Source organism: Molothrus aeneus, chromosome 3 (assembly GCF_037042795.1).
Source record: "Molothrus aeneus isolate 106 chromosome 3, BPBGC_Maene_1.0, whole genome shotgun sequence".
Taxonomy (NCBI): domain Eukaryota; kingdom Metazoa; phylum Chordata; class Aves; order Passeriformes; family Icteridae; genus Molothrus; species Molothrus aeneus.
Window position 1 is genome coordinate 20,670,990 of NC_089648.1, and position 21,647 is coordinate 20,692,636.

The 21,647-nt window shown below is 38.8% G+C and overlaps 1 protein-coding gene across 1 annotated transcript in view; it reads right to left on the reverse strand.

Moving 5' to 3' along the window:
• RPS6KC1 (ribosomal protein S6 kinase C1) overlaps window positions 1-21,647 on the reverse strand; it is an 85,064-nt gene that overhangs the window by 7,535 nt on the left and 55,882 nt on the right. The window contains exons 11-13 of the mRNA XM_066546436.1: window positions 20,300-20,432; window positions 10,799-12,376; window positions 10,438-10,527 (exon numbers count right to left, since the gene is read on the reverse strand). Coding sequence (XP_066402533.1) covers window positions 10,438-10,527; window positions 10,799-12,376; window positions 20,300-20,432 — 1,801 coding nt within the window. The remainder of the gene's footprint in view (window positions 1-10,437; window positions 10,528-10,798; window positions 12,377-20,299; window positions 20,433-21,647) is intronic.

Consider the following 21,647-nt stretch of genomic DNA (forward strand, 5'->3'; position numbering starts at 1 on the left):
GGCTGCACTAAAATAGCTTTGGTGGCAAAAGCCACACCAGCTCCCCAGCAGAGGACAACAATTAGCATACAGTCACATAGCTGTTGCTGTGAAAAGCAGTGCAGCACGGGCAGAAAAATCCTGCTCATCATTTTATGAAGCTTAGCATGAGCATGGCCAAGAAGAGCTCCAGGTGAGTCCCAGCCCAGGGTCAGGGAGAGGGAGGCATCACCCCAGAGCTCCCCAGAGGCAGGGAAGCACAGCCACGCTGAGCTCAGGGATGTGCAGCTGCCACACAGCTGGAAAAGGCTCAGCCCCTCCCAGAACTAAGCTCAGGCTGCTGTTGCAAGAGCAACAAGGAAGGATGGCTCAGACATTGTCTCTTGAGGTAGCACATCCCTCACACTGAAAAGTTTACTACACTTAATGGCCTTGGAATGACCGATACGTCACTATAAGGGTGCCACACAGCAGAATTTGTTCCACTCCTTACAGATTAATGCTCCTATCAGCACCAAGAAACTTTTACAAAGATGTAACAGCAACTACATGAGGAACTGTATCAGGATAATTACATGCATTTTTAAAATGTTTTAAGATCCCATGCGAGCACCAGGATGAAGCTGAAGTTACAGTAAATTCAGAGAATTTGTGTAAAAATCAAAATGTGTTCTTGCAATTTAGTTTTAAAGTCCTTCAGAAAATCCAACCTTCTAGGTAACTATCCTTTAAAGAAAGAAAAACAAAAAAAAACCCCAAAGTTGGGCCTTTCCACACAAACCAGCTGGTGAAAGGTATTCAGAGCAATTCTTAGTGAAACCTACTAAATGGAAATGCCTTTTCAGTTCAAGGGAGCTTTCTTCCCAACAAGTGACGATTTTTATTTTTAAATTAAATTACACACTTATTACAGAATAAGGACAACAAAGCCAGGAATTAATAAGATTGACTACTACATTCTCAGTTCCACTAACTATCCCATATTGACACACCTTAAATTTTAGAAAAATGTCACAGAAGGAAATAATTCATTTTTCCCAAAGGTGTTTAGTGGGAATGGGCCTCATGAGTTACAGCCCAATTGAAAAAAAAATTACCTAACTGTGAAAAAAATACATCATTCAGAGTACAGGGAAAAGAAATTCTACAAAAAAAAATTTTACTCGGTTTTGTTGTTATTTCTCTTTATGCTGGCAATCAGAGATGCTGATCCAGTTCTCTAAAGAACCAAAGTTACAGTGCCTCCTTTCACAGAACTGTTCATTACTAGGAGCACTGATGCAAATGGACATATATAGAATAAGAGTCAAAAAGCAAACCAGAGTCCACTTCCTCAAAATCCAAGCTCATGTTTTCAACTGGAAGAACACTTTCAATATATGCCAAGCCAAAACAAATGTCACTGCAGTTCTCTGACAAGAGCAGCACTGAACTGTTCCATCCACTTTTGGCCATGACCAAAATGACATGAGTGGAATAAATTAAGAACAGGCAAGTAACACGGATTTCTCCCAGGGCTGAAGGGCTCTGCCTGGGTTCTCATGCACAAGCAGAAGCTGCATAACAAGTCATCTGAACCAACACAGAACACAAAATGGAAAACTCAGCTGAGGGCAACACCTGAGTCCCCTTCTTTACAAAAACTAAATTTTAGCTCAACTTTTTTCCTATTATGCAATGTCTGCCTTCCAGCTGCTTTCCGTATGTTCTAAAGTTTCCTTATTTAATGTTAAAATAAATGTTTTCCTTAAAAAAAAAGAAAATTTAAAATTCACTGTGTACACTACAAATAAACATATGTTGTTTACATTTCCTTCCTTCGAACAGGTCTCATGATTTCTGATGCAATACTGATCATAATAAGTCCAGGATTCCACATCAATATTACTGCATTTTATCTTGAGTGAACATCATGGGAAAATTTAGAAACTGCAGATTATGAAGTGCTTTTGAGGGATGCAGAGTAGCTGGCTAATGTAATATACCACACAGGGCATATGCTTTTTTTAAAGCTTCAATATTGCAATAAAACTGAACTACAATATCTGCCTTCACTAAGAAAACATTTTCATCTCAATCCATCAGCAAAGTAATTTAGACAATAAATGGTAGTGACACATAAGCTTAAGCGAATAACATGGGGATATTTGTGCCAAATCTTTCCTTCATGAACCTTGAAATCAAGGCCCTTACCCAGATTTGTACAAAAATAAACATGCGTACACATGTACACGGTGCTTCTAGGACTGGCAGAACAACATTTGCAGAAAAAAACATTCCTATCATCCTCAAATAGAAAATCAGAGACATAATAAAGTAGGGTGAAAAAAAAAAAGTCAATAGCTCTTCCAACTTTACTGCAATTTCATTAAAGAGAGAGCTTTCCTCTTTCTCCCTTCCCAAAGCACGGCCATGACATCCAGCACCATGAAGCACAAGTCAACAGCAATGCTAAATTCCTGCACAAAGCAATTCCAACGGCAGCCACTGGGATAACTGAAGGGAAGGAGATTTGTAAAATGATATCAGGTTTATACAGAGACAGATGGTGCAGGTTAACACCTTCACTACCCTGCACTGTCCTCCTTCCAGAGCAGCTGGTGTCAACTGAAAGGCCATTTCTTTATGGTTTCCATACTTATCACAATATTTGCATTACACACAGCAATATCTTACTTCCTGATAAGGGAGACATAGCTGACAACATTTTGTATTTTAAACAGAAGTGCCAGTTCTGAGGAAAAAGCAGAACTTCCCCTCTCCTGAACACACATTCTCAATAAAGCTATCAATGGCAAACCAAGGCTTTTCTCATTCTTTACACAGCAACTTGAAATATATACCCTATATATACCCTTCTTGCTGAAGGATTTTAAAGACTTTTGCTACAACACCTGCCACATTTTCTTCCAAACACAGTTTCCTCCAGGGCTGACAATAATGTCTCATGACCAGCACAGGCAAACAGTAGTGAACATGGAAGAAGCCAGGCTTACAGGAGGCCTTAAACATTCTCTGTGCAACTCAGGCCAGATGGCTCATGAATCACCAAGAAAAAAACTTCATCAAAAATTTTGTAGGACAAACAGTAATTAAAAAAAAAAAAAATAAAAAGCACCTCCAGTCAGCTCACAGAAAAACTGGCTCTAGGTGGATATAGTGCATCCCCAGACACCCAGGAATCAGGAAAGGCCTTCCCCTTACCCCACAATGCAGGCAGGAACAGCATACTCTCAAGTATCATTTATCAATTCTGCACTGATAGGAAAATAAGGAGACCCATCTGAACTACCATCAGGTGTCTGAAACTGTTCATGAGAAATTGGACTTGTTCAACATCCTGAAAAGAAATACAATGTTTTCCCCTCCTGTGGCCATTAAGATAAACATTGCATGAAAAACCATTAGAGACTCTGGAAATTCTATTTACCTTACACTCACTTAATTTTAAAAGATTACCGTTTTATCATCTTTTGATATCTATATATGTAAAGAAACATTTGCAGAGAATCAACTAAAATAATTCCAACCTAATTCACTCGCAACAGACTCAGTCAGCCAAGATACCATAAGATACAGTCACTAAATAAAACATCCCACAAGCAATCTGGCTATAATGCTTTGCCTAAAATGCTTCAGCAATTTATAAAGCACAGTATTGAACCATCTATATTTAAGTATAAGAAGTTTATCATGGTCTTTAAACAATAAAGTAGTGAGGCAAGTCCAATGAACATTTGCTAAGATCAAATGGAGTATGAAAATAGGAAGTTTCATCTAAAAGTTATTCAAAAACATGAGCATCTATGTTCTTCTTTGGAAAAAAAAAAAAAAAAGAAAAAAATAGAGGGAACGGTGGTCTTTCTTTCTTTCTTTTAGCAGCCCAAGATGGAATCAAAACTTCCTCTAAAATAATCATGTGACGAAAGAGACAAAGTTTTATTACTGTTATCAAAACAAAGCAAACATTAATTAACCTCCCAGCTAGCTCCGTTTATTTTCACAAGGCATCTTGTATGCTATCTTCAAGGTTTAGTCCCATCTGTAATGTTAGTACTACTAATAACAACAGACATAAATAAACACAGGTAAACTACAGTTCCTTCTAGAGTTAACAACTAGCTTTTATGACAGCCAGACTAAAACATCTGATTTTTACAAATCAACAGCTTGGGTACATCTTACTGCTTATTCTAGTTACAGAGTCTAAGAAAAACCACAAGACCATGTGCTTCACCTGAAACACATTGTGTACTTACAACAAGGCTGAGATCAGACTTTTTTCAGAAAGTACCTGATGCTCTCCCCAAACCTATGCCTTCAATTACCAGCTCCAAGTTTATGATATTTTGCTATTCAGGGAGCAGTCAGTTGTCACTGTTTTCTGTGGGACACTCTGGGGTCTCTAGAGAGCTGTCCCACTCCAAATGGTTGCTGAAAAACTGCTACTCCCAGCCTCAAAGAAATCAGTACTTTTTCTGTACATCCAGACCTTATTCACACCAGCCATATATTTTTCATGTTTGTGTTTGATCCTGTTTCCTATTGCCAGGGTTTTTCAAATCAAGCTAGCTCATCCTTCTGATTTTGCTGCCCAAAGCTCCTTCACCTATCCAGATATTTCCTTTTCTTTTTTGGATAATCCGGAGACATTCACGTCACACAAAAATCTAGGACAGAGTCAGAGGTAAAAAGCAGGAAGTCCAGTCTTACACTATAACCATGAGACCAGCCCACCCCTCGACACATCTCAGGGTCAATGGCACTTTATTCCACCACAGTTATTTTGCTTCTTAAACAATCTACTCAAATTAAATTACTATAATACAGAATAGCAGATTTAATGAGTGCCTGCAAACTCCTACTGAAAAACATATACACAAATAATATGCAGGTTTTTCTGCATCAAATGTCTATTTGGTAAACAGGCAAATAATCTTTTTCCTTATTCAGTAAATAAAAATTATAGCATGCAGGCTAATGATATCAACTAGCAATTTTTATTTTCATGCCATCTATTTTAGGTGACCAGCTGCACTTTGCATCTGTATTTTCAATTGTTTAAGAGCAAAAGTGACATCTTTATTTGGGAGAACAAAAATCAGGTTGCACATTGAAACATTTTTGTCTTTTTTTTTGGAACAAAATTCTTTACACACAATGCCTTCTTTTTGCTTAGATTTTGCACTGTGCACAAGTAACAGCAGGTTACATAAAACCAAATTTACCATATATTTATTTGTAGGCTTCTGTGAATGCTACTTTGTGTAAATAAGACTTGATTATAGCACACAGCTTATGAAAGCCTCAGAATAATACGATGCATTACTGATGGCCAGTTTCCTACTTACATTTTCTAGGAAGCTAAGCTCCCTTTGGCTGTAGGATCTCAAGCAGCAAATCTCCAGTTTTTAGTAAACACAGTCTGGTGAAAACTTGTTTAAACAAGAAAGGAAAAAGATTCTAAAGGCAGTCCAGTTCTGAAACCTCGTCCTCCAAAAACACTACAGGGATGCAACAGAAAGCATCCCCGCTGCTGGAACAAGAACTCGGGGAGTGTAAATAAAACATCTCATTCACACATCATATTTACACAAGATGTCAGACCAGCAAGCTGCTTCTACAACATGACACTTCACAGGTTAGACTGAAAAAGTACCTTAATTCTCTTCATGAGAAAATCCTCAACTTAAATCTGCTTTACCCGAAGACAGCCTTGACTAGGCAACGGCTGTAGACAATTCTGTCTTTCTCACAGGTATTCTCATACTGAGAATGGCTTTTTACAAAAAAAGTTACCAATTTTGTTTTTTGAATTGTGACTGTCAACAATGGAATACAATTATTACTGTATTTAAAAGTTAACAACTCTTTATATTTAAGATCACAATGTTGGCAAAACCAATACTTAAAATAACAGAAGGTGATAATTTGCATTTCAAAATTCATCTATCTTGCTTTTCTCTCAATTAGACCAAAACATGTTGATTCACAGGTTTGTGTGTGTGTGTGTGTGTGTTTCTTTTTTAAACTTATTTATAGAGCAGAATAATGGCCCCCCTGCTAGGCTGGCATTTGCTCAAGTTTCTGTCCATGTAAATTGAATCTGTTACTGGAATTTTCCCCCCTTCAGAATACCAAGGCACATTAACCAAGAGATAAAGAGATACATTGCTGATACTATCAGCCACCAGGCAGGTGGAAAAAGCAAGGGATTTTTTGTTCGTTTTCGTGGGGATTTTTTGGACAAATATGTGATAAGAGTTCTCAGGGGGCATGGAGAGCAAAGGGCTGTTTAAACAGAAGTGAATCATTCTCATCTGATCTGCTAATAACTTTGTATTCAGACATCAGCTGCTCAGCGCACTTTAAAATGTTCAGAAAACAAAATTACTATGAAGAGGGGGAAAGTTAAAGGAAACAAAACACATAAACCTCACTATAGTCACCTTAGCCATATTAACACAGCAGAAATTCTCAGTTACAAGTGCTAATTTCTTCTTTAAAAGCAAATAGGTCATTCTTAGCCAAACCTCCCGCAGTTTTACTAGAAGTGCTGTTGAGTTTATACGGTATGATTTATAATCCAACGTTTCCCTTGTGAATTAAGAGAAACAACATTTGACTTATCATAGGTGAACAGCGAAGATTTAGTTTGGGCATTAATCAAAATATAGCACAGACACTACTTTTAAGCATCTGCAGACAGCTTTGTTGGTGCCAGAGCTGGTTCAGGAACTTTTGGTTTGTTTTTTTTAATTGAGCAGAACTGTACAGCAGTAAAGAGTAACCCAGCCACACCAACAGATCCAGCAGCACCGTAACACACCACGAGCTTACGAGCACAATTCTTGATATGCAAATAATTACAAATGAGCCGCATCTTCTGTCTCCAGTTCTTAGGAGAAGTTAAGCAAATGAGGGGCAGCCAGCGCAACAGCACCATCCATTAATGGTACAATGCCACCTCCCGTCGGCAGCGGGGAAGTGCCACTCCTGCAACACATGCAGCCGTGCTCGAACTTATTATACACGATGCAAAACGACCATTGCTATTTCACACAGAACGAATTAGACTGCTCACAGGGAGCGCGATGCAGCTTTTCAGACTGCTCCCTTTCCTTGTCTTTTTGACACTTCTGCATTTATAGTCATTGCAGTTGTTATTTTATATAGGCACTGCATAATGTCTTTTTTGCCTCTCCACCTCTCCTAGGACAACAGGAGCTGAACAAATCCCTGCGCTTCACCAGGGCAGGGATCTGATCACTGCTGCTGTACCCACTCTGCCTTGCTTTACCTCAATGCAAGGTTACACTCTGGTGCACAGAAAGCCTTAAACACAAAAACCTACATCCCACAAGCAAGTTTCACACAGGTGGACCTCTATTCTCCCTTGGCCCTGCAAAGCTTCCACACTAATACATTACTATCCCCAGCCCATCCAGCAATTAGTTTACAATATATAAATTGTAGAATTTAGACTTCATGTTTTTCTTCAACAAATAAAACAGCTTAAGATTTAAATATATCTTCATGCACTTCACTGCAAATCACTTTATAACTTACACTATAGAAAAGCAACATCTGAAACCTCAACAACTGAAAAGTCACAACTGTTTCAAATACTTTTAAAATTTTCGTGTAACTCCGCAATAAAATTTCCTACCTGTTTTAAACAGAAGATATCCTGCAATGTGTTTAAATTTCACATTCATCCTCCCCTTTTTCTGCCTCCAAAATTTGCTCCTCAAAAATCAATGCAGAAAAAAAAATGCAGCCCTAAACTCATCTGTTCTCAGTCTCCAACAGCAGACCCTAAAAAGCAATGTTTATTGATAGACACTTTCCCTTTCTTGCATATGTTGAAAGAGGGCACTAAATTGTTGAAGTCAGGTAGAATACAAGTTATCATATCCAAACCTATTCTGTCTCAAACTCTGTTAAAAGCACACAGCAAGCCAAACACAAAATTTTTACAAGCCAAGTTTCACTGCATCCTTCAGCAGGAGAGAAAAGAAGAAGGAAGGCTCACTATCCACAGACAGGGCAACACAGCACATACTCCTGAAAACACCAGGAAAATTCAAAATGAGATAAAGACTCACTTTGAGTCACTTATTTTAGACGCTGTGTTTTATTACAGTAAGAAATCATAAGACCTGATAAAAATTTGTGAAGATAATTTTTCACCTCTACAAAAATATAGCATTTCCCTCAGAAAAAAAAAAAGCAAAACCAAGTTGTGAGAAGTACTTTATATTATATTAACAAGAAACTTAAAAATTAATTTTAAAACCTCAAAACTTGTTCCTAGTGTACTGAACTGAAGGACAAATATAATTTCAAAATCCTTATTCAAAGAAGCAGCTTGAGAAGCAATGCTTTCATGATAAAGGGGTTCTGGGACATGGTACACTCCTCAAAATGAAAAAAAAATTATCATCCAAATTAAGTTTTTTTGCCCCCTGTAATATTGGAACCAAGAGAAAGTTTACTAATGTGATTATTGCTTTTAACACTGGTCAAAAGTTCTAAAACAACATTTACCAGCAGCAGTAGCCCTAAGAAAGCTGCTGTGGACACAGCTATACACCATTACTGAATCATTCCTCATAAAAGAATGACACTTCAAAATATATTTTGTGCTGCTAAATTATACCAAGTATTACTCTCCTACTAAAAATTAACATACAACAGCTACGCTAAAGTACAAGCATGCTTCACAGAGGTAACATTAAGATCAAGAAATCTGAAAGGTAAGAATCACGGAGCAGTACCAATTCATCCACCTTGAATACATCTAATACTTGCATTTGCAAATCCTCACCTTGCAGCCACACAAAGCAAATGCAGCCTGGGTAGGGCAGAGAGGGCAGAGAGGGGAGGGCAACTTCAGCAAAAAAAAGCCTGGATGGGTACCACACCTGTGCCGTGAGGTGGAAATAATGACGGTGTGCAAAACTTAATTCTTGCATTCGGGGACTTCTAAATATTATTTCAACTGCTCCCTAAACACTTAATTACTGTAGGAGTTGGCTGGTTGGGGCTTAGGGGGCAAAAAGCACCTCTCTTTGGATCCTCATTAAGGTACAGAAAAATTAAGCTTTGACTTTCACAGCTCATTAATGATGACAGGGTGGGAAAGGCTGCACTTCCATCTTTGCTAGAGCTCGACTGGGGAGCGCTCTGTTCGAGGCTGTGTTAAGGAGGCAGGAAAACACCTCTCTTAACAGGTTGTCACACATGTTGGCAACCAGGACAGCCATCTATTTAACAAACACAGTAATTGCTGGGATTCCCCAATTATCTTGTTCTTGAATAAAAGTGCCCTGAGGGTAGAACGAAGGTGTTGGATTTACTTTGATAGATGAAAAGAATTATTTTCTGTGATACCTGCCCTTTTGACTTGCATAGAAAAGATTTTATTTTTCATTTATCTCAAGAAGCTGACATTCAAAGTTTGTTGAGACCCTAACACCTTTATTCGCAGAGGCAGTTCCTTGCTGCATTTCACTTGAAGAACAAAAACACAGAAGAAACACCTGATGCCAAACTAAATTCAGAACTTCCATGGCTGGTAACTCTTATTCTAAATTTTCCTAAGTACATTTGCAGACCCTGAGCTTGAGGACTACCTGCATGCCAAGTTGCAATGCCTGGCCAGACCATGCACTCTGCAGAAAGTTATGTTGGCATTTCAAGGTTGGAATGAAAACGTAGTAATTTCAACTCTAAGCATAGTTTTTATAAGTTAACTATGAAATTTTTAAAATATGAAGCTGTACATGAAACACCTGATTTTTGGTAGTGACAGCCAAATCACAGCCCACTATATTTGCAGAAAATAAACTGGAAAAAGGAAAAGAGGGAGATCTCAGTTTCAAGTGCCATCCTTGCTATAAGATCCCAAGAGATATTGATTTTATCACCCTCATGATTGATGAAAGCAGTTCTAAGGAAAGAGCTCTCTAAACTATTTCAAAGCCCACTCAGCTCATCAAAAATGTCAGAGGCATCTCTGAGCCTATTAGGGTTGTGTTTTTCAAACCTCTGTGGTGTTCTCCCCCCACCTCTAACAACCCCCCATGTCCTTTGCATGTATAAATTATTATATTTTTAAGGGTCTTAGTGCAACTTTTTCAGCCTAATTTGCTCTTTTCATTTACCAAGATGTACTTACACGCAGGAAATAACTGGAAGAAAACAGAACATTTCTAACTTGCTTAAACAAGACATTCAGTACAATTACACGTTATGGAAATGACATAACAAACACCACCACAGTTCAACAATAAAGCAGTTATGAGCCCTGTAGCTTTTTAAGACATTAAGGAAAAGAAGCAAAGAAAACTCAGATATTGCATGATCTCAAACTGTATGCTACAGAGACTACATGAGAAAATGAAAGCTGCTAATCTACTTTCCAAGTGAAACATTGTAGGTGATTGCTCTAACCTGGGGCACAGTACATTCTCTCTATGGCATCGTTGTCACAGGAATCTTCAACCTCCCTCCACCTGCTAAAATACGTTAGCTGAATGTGTCCTAAAAACAAAACGACAGGAGAAATCAAAACATTTTTCCCTTCCATTTTCTGCAGAAGTGAACTGTAATTACTCCTTTTGTAGCTAAAAACAGTATCATTAAGAATAATGGCATCATTAAGTACTAGAAGCTATTACTGGGGGTGAATTTGCTGCACTGATAATGAAGCTCTAGACAGGAAATGAAGATACTAATTACAAGATAAAACGCCTACTCAGTTAATTGGAAGCAACAGCGAATAAAAAGAAATGCATTTGCAAAAGTTCCTGACCTCTATCATTCAATAAGATGTTGTTTGGGTTCAAATCGCGGCACACAATTCCTTCTCTATGTAAAGCATCAAGGGCTACCACCATTTCAGCTGCCCATCTTTGAATGCAATCCTCTGGGATATTAAACCTGGAGGTTAGCGCTAATCTTTCATCGAGGTCCTGAAAAATTTGATGTATTTCCTTCTGCCCTGCTCCTGCTATTTTGTCTTCCTTCTTTGGTGCAGTCTTTTTACTTTCAGTTGCTGGTGACATAGCTGAGTCTGCCTCCTCTTTCCTGCTGTCTTCAGTTTCATTGGAAAACAGCGACACTCCTTCATTCCTTAGCACGTCTGTGTCCAAGCTAACCTCTGGAGCACCTGAGAGCGGGCTGGAAACACATGAACTTTCTTCTTTGCTTGCCATGTTTAAGGAGCAGGCCCCAAGCTCTTGGAACAGAGCCCCATCTTCTGAAGCACCTACCTCTTGGTCAGATGAAAAGAGGGTCCCAAGAGCTCCCTGAGTGACACCACTTTGCTCATCTGCTTCCTTGTGGGCAGGATCGCCCACTTCTGGTGCCACATGATTTGGCTCTTGATCAAATGCTTTGCATGGCTCTGTAGAATTATTTAATTGCAAGACATCAGGTGTTTCTAATAACTTTACTTCTGACATGTCCCTATCAGATTTTGTAAACTTTGTGGGCTTTGACACAGCTGGCTCCTCTGTTTCATCAGACATGCCTGGTAAGTTTATTAGGAGATCAGGCCTTCCTTCATCAATGCTATTCACATCATCAAAAGCAGCATCCTTAAAGGAGATGACTGGCACAGAGTCATTTGAACCCCTGCTCACAGTGTCATGAGCTTTCACTCCCATCTTGCTCTCCAGGGCATCCAAGCTTCTGTCATGATCCGGGACAGAAAACAATGGCTTTAAAGGCTCTGATTTCAGGTTATACAACTTTTCTCCAAACTCAAGCCCCAGGAGCTCACTAGTGCTATCTTTGCTGTCTATCCTGAAGAGCTCCATTGGGCTGTTCTTGGATCTAGTTAACGAGTCCAGTATCCTAGTAGGGCTGGCTATTTCTGACTGGGCATCGTCAATGAACAGCTTTCGTTCCTGAGGTGCAATCTGGGAGGTGAAGCTGTCACTGCCAACAACACTGCACCTCTGCAAGGAACTCCTCTCTTTGGTGTGCAGCCCTTCACTCTCTGCTTTAGCCACTGGTTCCTCACTTAGGGAGCCAGAGTCAATTTTTTCCTGCCCGTATTCATTGCACAACGTTAAATAACTAGTGGTGCACTCTTCTTCTGAGCTGGATGCTGAGTCCATCCACTTGGAACTCTCCTGACCATCTTCCTGGGTACTGCTGTCATCCTGAGAGCTTGGTGTCAGGCTGCTCCTCAGTGGGACCACCTTCAGCATGCTCTCCCCATAGCTTTCTCTGGAATCGGTGCTGCTACCAGTTTCTTTAGGAGTTGGTGTTGGTTGCTCCAGGTAAATTTTAGTTGAACTGGATGTTCTGGATTCAGGAATTTCAAAGCTCTCTTCAGGACTTCTGTTTAGGAACTTACTGACATAAGACCACAGTTTCCCTCCTGAAAAAAAAGAAAAAAGGAGGGGATCTCTTAATTTCACTCAAAATAGAAATTTTTTTTTATGAAACAGGAAAATATACTCACTGTCACTATACCCTTATGTCCACGGAGTTATTTGGATCGGCTACCCTAGCAGGAAATAATTACAGGGACCACAACTTGCTTTTCATGTAGATTATTACATAAATATTTAAAGAGCTGCATCTGAGATTAAACTGCTGCTTTTTTATTTCTAAACTTCAGTAAAGTCTCATTACAGAGCATGTCTCAAGTTGCAAAGTAGTCACTACTCTCCACCTGCTGCCTCAAAAGAAGCAAAAACAAAGGAAGATCAAATTGTTTAATGCTCATCACCACCTCTATCTACCCTGAATAATTCTGTACCACAGCTCTAAACTCATCAGCAGCATTAGTGGAAATGGACTGAAAACTAAACAGCAAGTTCAGTAAGGGAAATTACCATAATAGCTGGATATTTTAAGGGTCCGTGTCTGTCTTCAAAGAAGTTGGGGATTTTAGTTAAATATTGATATACTTCTTCTATTTACTTTAGAATTCAAAAAAAGGTTTTTATGCTTTGCTGCACCACACAAGGATTTATCAATACTTTAAGTTACACAGGCAAACAGCTCCTTCACAGCATCTAAGAAAGCGGGATCTCCAAAAATAAGTTACATTTAAAAAATACAAACCAGGACTCTTCATGTTTCCAAATGCTGCACAGACTTAAAAAAAAGCTCACAGACTTGAAAACGTAATTTTAGCAAAATAAATCAGGAAGTTACTGTACCTCTTGTATGTGCCAAAGAATTCGGCTTAAAGCTATCAAGTCTCCTTTGACAACTTAGGGAGAAATGCCATGTCAAGACATTTCAACTTCAAAGACTGTACAGAAATTCTGGAAAATGCAGGAGTTTGAACAAAATCTTTGTAAAAGAAAAGATAAGTATCCATCCCACTGGGCATCTGCAAAGTTGGTGGGTTTTTTGTTGGGTTTTTGTTACTTATTTGGATAAAATAGAATTTTATATTTTTCCAAAATACATTCTTTAATAGTTTGGGGTTTTTTAACACTCTCTTTATCAGGCAAAATTCCTTTTAAAAGTACAATAAAAGAAGAAACTATTTATCATTGCCTAGGAACAGATTTTCTATACTCCCAGGTATTTCAAATAAAACTTATCAAAGACAGAAAAACCTTGACACTTTAAAAAATTAATTTGAATAATATAATGTGAAGTTTTCCTGCCCTCCATCCCCCTGGCTAAGACAAGACTTGTTTTTCAAGGGGAAAAAAATATCTTACTAGTTGTGGTGAAAGTAAGTATATTAAAAACACTAAAAGGGAATTCTAACAGCTTGAGTCCAATGGTAAAAATGAAAATTTAGGTCTGTTAATCACCCTGGTTTCTGCCCTAAATACAAACAGAGCTAGCACCAGGTCAGGATGACCCTTGCCACCTTCTAGAATGCAGTGAGAAAGGATGCCAGGTAAAGCAACAGGAGCAAAGGGAAGCAATGCTCACAGAGAAAGGAGCAAGAACTGCTATACTGACCACTGCAAACATAAGCACTTTAAATTCTTACCCAGAGGTGCATTTAAAATATGCACCCAAAGTGTGCCCTGCCACAGCAGCGAGGCACAGCCCCTGGGTCCCTCCCAGCAGAGCTGCAGGGCAGGGACTGACTCCGAGCTTGCCTGGGCACAAGTGACCCCAGGCCCTGTGCCGGTGACACAGAGGGCCCTGGCCCTGCCAGAGCTGCCTCACAGGAGGATTTCAGCCCTGTGAGAAGCAGGGAGCCCCTGCAGGCTCTTCAGGTGAGGCCACTTGCTTTAAACACAACAGGTCACACAGCAGGGCAAAGGCAGCCTGCCCTCGGAGCCCTGCAGCTTGCACAGCACTTCAGGATTACTGCAGCTGATTTGGTGAAAATAAGAGTTGTCCATCCCATAATCACCAGCAGTTCTTTTCTAATGTTATGCTTCTACATTTATTCATATTTTGCTATAAAATGGCAGGGAGATTAAAAAAACAGAAAAGTGAATGAGAAAGAGAGTGAAAAAATACATAATTTTTACATATGTGAGAGTTTATCCTCTTTTCACACTTTTATCCATAAGAATTAATTTCCTTTAAAATTTCAATTAAACTACTTCAAGTACTTTACCCAATTTAATAAAATAATTATTTTTATTATAATTTATTTTTAATAAAATTAATTTGCCCAGTTTATTAACTAGGCGTGGAATGATCCATGTCCATTTCATACCAAACAATAAAATCTGAGAACCACCTATTGCATTTAATAAAACACACTATTTAATAAAAAAATATATAGTCTCCCCATCCCACCTGCATTAATGATTAATTAGTACAAGCTAAATATTTTCATCTACGTATTACTAGTGTTTAGTCACAAATTTATTCTGAAAACACAACCCTCAGATGTCAAAGCGTGTTCACAGACCATGACCCATGAAGACTCACAGAAGATTTTTGGAGCTTTGGGAAGTGCCTGGCACAACACCACCTCAGCCTCCAGGTATGGCTTTAATGCAACTATGAGCACCATCAGTGCTTCCTCTGAAGGAAGTTGTAAGAAAAGGTCTTTCTAACAGAGGCCTGCCTTGAGCTTTGACCCAGGGAGACAAAGCTCAAAACCTTCTTCCTGTGCTCTTTTGTCGCATCTCTTTCCTGTGTCATTATTGGACACCAGGTGGGTTTTTACATGTGACACCTGAATGGCTCTCACTGACCCAAATGTTTTGTACCCCTACACTGGTAGGGGGTACAAAATAAGATAAGAAGGGGCTGGGCTGCCTACAATAGGAAGAATGCAAGAATTATCCTTGCACAACTGAAGTTTTTCACCTATTGACAAGTTCAGCTGCTCTTAGGACAACTCCTGTCTTCTGCTCCCTCTGCCTCACTTCATGCAAGATTTCATGCAGCCTCCACTAGATTTGGGCTTCTACTTGGATTACTGCAGCTTAAAGGAGACCCAAGAAAGATTAAGGAAGGAAAAAGAGACATGTTGGGATCAATACTTCAAAAATCCACGGAAAAATCACTGGCAGATTTGAGAGGTTCAGTAAACACAGAAGTTGCAAAAGACAAAAAAGAAATCTCTTTATTTTTACAGTGCTCAAGAATTCACCACTGTCCACTTGTGAAAACAGGGAGAACTGAAACAATTCATTTGTTCTTGCAAATCTATTATCTTAGGTTTTCAAAAAGAAGTTGTTCGTTATTCATGACTTGTATTTAAGAACCACACTGGAAATGACTACTTACTGCAACTTCAACTTAAGAGTTAAACACAAGTAAACAAAACAAAACAAAAATTATGTCCAAATATGTTAAAATACAAATATTTCAAGACTGGCCTCCTGGTCAAGTGGAAATACGTAAATAAATGCCATGCAATAATTGTGTTCTATAGTGAAAAACAACAATTTCATTCCTTTTTGAAAACATTCAATCCAGGGTCAAACAAAAGTGATATTTGTATCTGTGTATGTAATTATGCCTTTATGAATGACATACTAATAATCTTTCACCCTCTCCCCATGTGTTGTGTAAGATCAAGAAAACCCATTAGCAAACCAGGCTAATATAGTATCAGGAATCTATAAAAACTAAAATTACAGAAATCAATCCAAACAAGTAAGCTTCAGTCACTGTCAGATAGTCCAACAGACTAAATACTATAAAAGCTACAGTATTAAGCTAAAGTTTATTAGTGTTTAATGCCATTTCAGAACTCTATTATTAACATGACTAATTATTACGTTTGTTTTCTTCCACCATGAACTGATTCTACAACCAGCCTAGTTCAGTCTTTCTGGTTTTATAAGCACATGAAAATCATCAAGTTCCACATTCTTCTGCAGTTATTCAGTGAAAAATTTCTTATTAGCAGTGCCATACTTTACCACATTTCCAGTATTCTGGAGCTTACACCTTTGCTTCTAAAGGCAGAAAGTTAGTGTTCAAAATAATCAACAGGAAATTCAGCATAAAGTGACCAAGTGATGAAGCTGACTAGAAATCTTTTATATTCTTTCAAACATTTCTGCAGCTTTTTTAATAGCACTTGATGTAGGAACACCAAAAAGAAAATACAGAGACTATATAGTACATAAAACAGAATAAAACAAAACGTAACAGATCAGCAAATTTATCTCCTAAACATGTTTTTTGTTCCAGCTGAAAAATTCATGACCAGTTGGATTCTTCCTTACCCAGTTATCAGACACTTCCCATTTCAGTTTCACATCCTGAAAGACTGGCTAAGGAGATGTATTTCAAAATAAACCAATAGCTTTTGCTAGCTTGGCCCATGAGATTATTCCCAAGGATGAAGTACTGCAATTCTCGCAGAACTGGAATGCAGCTCAGAATGCAGCAGTCACTGTATTTAGGAAATCCCAAACAAAGTCAAAGTGAACAACCCAGGCTTACAAATAATTGTAATGTGATAGGGAAGAAAAATACAGTAATGAAAGACATATGCTTGAATTATTCTCCAAAACTGGGCCCAACTCTCTACATCACTGCATAAGGATTTGTGTATGGCCAGGACTTCCAATCCTAAACCATGCACCTCGTGAGAATTAATAACCTTCCTTGCTGGAAAAGGAACAATTCCATGGTTTTCAAAGAATCACTGCCTCCTCTAGGCAACAGAGACATGCCTACTGGTAAACTTCACCATGCTAATGCAATGGCTACAAAAAGTGGGGCTTGCACAGTTCCTAGGCCAAAAGCAAAGCAGACACACAGGCACTGCCATGGCACAACAACAATATGCCACAGCATCCCAAAGGCAGGCACAGTGGAGCTGCAGCTCCACATGAACAGGAAGCTGAGCTCCTGCCTAATCTCCAACATGACAGTAGTTACAAGCACCAGAGTCCTGCATCTGCAGTCCTGTATTTCCAGTGCTGCTGGTGAATCTCTGCTGCAAGGTTTGCTAGTTTAGGCAAAGCTCCAATGCACTTTGAGCAAAAGCTGCTATTCCAAAGCAGCCTCCTGAAAAAGTCACTTGCCAAGGAGCATATCACCTTCCCTACATTTTCTGATTGCTGTCAAATATTTACAGCTAGCATTATCTCCTCTCCTAACAACAAATCCCCAGCTTTGCAAGCCAGAGCGCTGCCGTGGTGTTGTCTATCAATTGCTGCGTGCAGCAAGCCTCTTCAGCAGGAAGTTTCTTGAGTGCTCTCCAGATTGATAGGAACTCCAGCTTGTTTATGCTTAAAGAGATTTGACAGCTTCTAACAGCCACTTAAACTTTGATGTCCCATGGAAGCCCCCCAGCCTATTTTGAAGCATCTGTTTCTAAAATTTCAGTTGTTAATAGTGCCAGGAAGAAGTGAGGCCTTATTAACATCAGATTGGCTCTCTCCCACACTAGAACTTGGCAAGTGCTTTCCAAAAAAGCTACAAGATAACTTTATGGACTTTTGTGCTTCTGATGCATCCTTGAAGCCTGTCACTGTGGAGGGGAGAAAAGTCTCTAAAAGAACCCAAGACCCCACTCACCAACTCTAGGCATGTTCCACCATCATGATTTACCTCTGGAGTCAGTGGTCAAGCTTGCAAAATTCCACACAAAACCTAACAGTGCTGCTCTTAATAATGTAGTTAAAATCTACCATGAACAGGAAACAGTGAGCAGCTTAGCAAACAAATATTGTCCATTCATAACATTAAAACCTCTGAATTTGCTACAATACCAGCCACTACCCATTTAAATTAGTATTTTAACCTTCAAACTCACAGTGGTGTAGCTAACATACCTAACATCATAAATCAGCACCACTTACAAATTTGACTGGCACAATCTTATTGCTTACTAGAATTACTTGGAGTAGGAATATTTAGATCATTTATAAGTTATTAAATAAAATTTCAAGAGACTATTACTTAAGAAGTACTGTCTTAGAAATTTTTATCCTTTCCCAACATCAACTACAAGCACCTTCTCTGTTCATATCTAGTCTGAGATGGACAACATTTTAAGATAGGTTTGTCTATAGGGATTCCTGGTGTTATTATCATTGTAATTTAAAGAATGAGTACTACTAACATAAGACTGATCTGATCAAGACCATCATCAGTGGGGTGAGCAAGACTACTCTGCAAATAGTGCAGCATAACTTCAGCCCTATTTTTATTTATCCTTTATTCACGCAGAGTTAAAAGCCTTTCTCCTGAATCCCTTTCCAGCATCAGTGTCACAGCAGGGTGAGGAGCAGTGGCCATTGCCCCAGTTTGGGATTTGGAATCAGGCCCTACATCTGCAATACACTTATTGAATACATTCTCAAGCAATTTACTCATCACTGTGTACCCCAGCTACCCCTCTTTACAACAGAATATATCACTCTTCCTTTCCCTTTTGTGTCTTCTGAGCCCAGACAGTAGGTTCATGAAAATGAAAGAGCTCTGTTCATGCAATGTCTCTATTTTTCTTACTGTTATCACAAAAAAAATTAACACTTCCAGAGGATTGTCTTTGTCAGCTGCTCACATTAGGCCTTCCTTAGAACTTTTGTTCTTACATCTGACCACTTCTCCCACAAAATTCCACTACTACTCCACTCACTTTTCCAGCTGTCTCATTCTTCCTAAAGAGAAGAGCAAAACTGTAGGACTTCAGAAACTTCAGAAATATGTAATTTAAATTATAATTATGTAATTATGCTAGTCTTAAGAGCAGCTGGTATCTGACAAGGGTTGTGGGTGAGATTTTTTCTTTGGTTTGGAGCTTATTTGGTTGTGGGTATTTAAAAATACTTTTTCTCTAAACAAAATATAACAGCTTATATGGAGATTGCAGCCCAGGTGAGAATTTCCCAATTATTGTGTCTATTATTATATACACACCTCAAAAAAAGTGCTGCACTGTACAGAGCAGCACTGTAAATTCCCAAGATCACCATCAGGCACTACTGCAATGTGAGGCTTTTCTTCCTGCATCAGTGCTCATGACAAAACCAAGTCACACATTGCAGAAACATTCATTCCTGTTGTAAAGCTAACTTTAGCTGGCCTCATATGACAAATTTTTCATGAAAAAGCCAAAATCTAAGTTATTAGGGGGAAAAAGAAATAATATTCAATGTAATAAAATTATCTTCTCTATCAGCCAGCTTAGTTTCTTCACATCATCCATTTTGTCTGAGTTATTAACATTTCCTAAAAAAATAACTATTAGCAACCCCAAAATTTATATTCTGCACTCATTCTAAACAAATATGGGTAATTACATTTAGGGAATATTTAAATCCAGGTGTTAGACAAAAAAATCAAAATGTAATTATTTTGTGCCACCTGTTCCCTGTACATTTAACAGGAATTTTATAAATAGTTTGAAGGCACAACTCTGTGGTTCTGCTTTGAACTCCTGTGTGATGCCACTAGCTATTTTCTTAAAAATCCAGATCAGAGCAATATTAATCAACAGGAAAATGTTCATGGTTTTTAGCAGAGCTATTAAATTCTTGTGTAAATACTTGTCATTTTAACTAGAAGATGCTAAAAAGATTTACTAGTTAAAGTTTACAAAAGTAGCCAAAGACTTCATCTCTGAGAGCTAACTGTAAATAATGCAGATAGTTGTTGCAGCCAAAGCACTCCCTCTCCTGTAGAAAATAAACAGTTGGAAGCCTTCAATACTGCTACAATTCAAGGATTTGAGGCCACTTGAAGCAGGAATCAGATCCACCGCAGAATAAGAGGCAAAAAGGGAGGGACAGAGGAACGGAGTGGGGTGTCTTACCTGACACCTCTCTGCCACACTAAAATATTTTAACTGGATGTATGAGAGATTCATTTGACAATGAAGTGCACCATTGATTAAAACTAAAAACCTTTGATTCTTTTCAACAATATGCTTAAAGGAGAGACAAACCTTCTGCGTGCTGCAGCACAAGGAAGACAGACTCCTCAGAGATGATGTACTTGTGCAGACACACCATGTTGGGCACGCAGCGGGGGATGATGGTCGTTCTGCTCCTGCTGCACTCACTACTTTTCCTTAGACCCTGACAGAGAACAAAAAGGTCAGTTGTACCCTCAGTTGCCTTTGGAGCCTGCTGTGCTCTGTGTTTATCAACCAAACTAATCTATCCGAGTTACTCTGGGCTTCAGAGAAACCACTCATCTGCTGCTCTATGCCCCTCGGTCCCCCGAGGCTGTGCTGATGGCATCTGGCGCGTTTCCAGAGAACAGAAGATGGCACAAAGCTGCCATTAAAATCAATTACATGGGTCAATGTTTTTATTAGAATCTCTCTCAAACTAAGTCATCAGGATGACACTCAGTTATTTCCCTGTGACCTTTTTTTAAAATTTTATTTTTGCGCGTGACCAAAAGACACTATTAAAAAAATTCAATTCAAGTCTTAAAGACAAAAGAATGCCTTAGCCTCACAGGTAATCCTCACATTTCCATTTTACTTTACTAAAGACAGCAACCACCTCAATAAAAAAGGAAAGGAAAGGATTAGTCTCCTTGAGAGGCAATGATTTTTGGGAGGTAGTGCAGGGATGAAGTTGCCAGAAGTGAAAAAATTGATGTGGGAGGGTGGAAGGGAGGGGAGAGAGAAAGAGAAAAAAAATTATGTCAATAGTGTGACCTATTACAATATTGATAAACATAGGCAGTTACATGGGAAATTCAATGTTACCCTATCTGCCAGCAGATAATGTGAGGTTCTAATATAAAATATTCACAAACGAACCTTCATGAGAAACAAACAGGTTTGCTGTATCCTGCACATACAATTTCAAAGGCCGATGCACAAAGTTAAGGTGGGTTGTAAGCCAGATCTGAAGCAAAATGTTAACAAGTAATTAAAGCTTCATGTTTGGGACACAGCTTTTTTTCCATCCTTCCTGCCATTAGCAGTGGAATTCATGTCAAGGGGAGCCTGAAGTAAATGGCCACAAAAACAATACTCATAACTAAACCAATTGTCAGCATCACAAATGCTCTGAGTACATTTGGGTCTTGAGCTGAACACTTACTGAAACATCAAAGAGTAATGCAAAAAATTTTATTCTGACCAAATAACTGTACAGAAATGTAGTGGGTTATCTCAGTTATCTCAGACTACTGATGTAAAACATAAGGAAACAAATTTAAAGAAGGCCAGTTGTACATTTCATCCAGAACCCACTTAGACCAGCAGGATATTCCTCAGTTAAAAAAGACCAAACACAAAGTGCGGTCAATGTGCTTAGATTAAGGAGAATTTT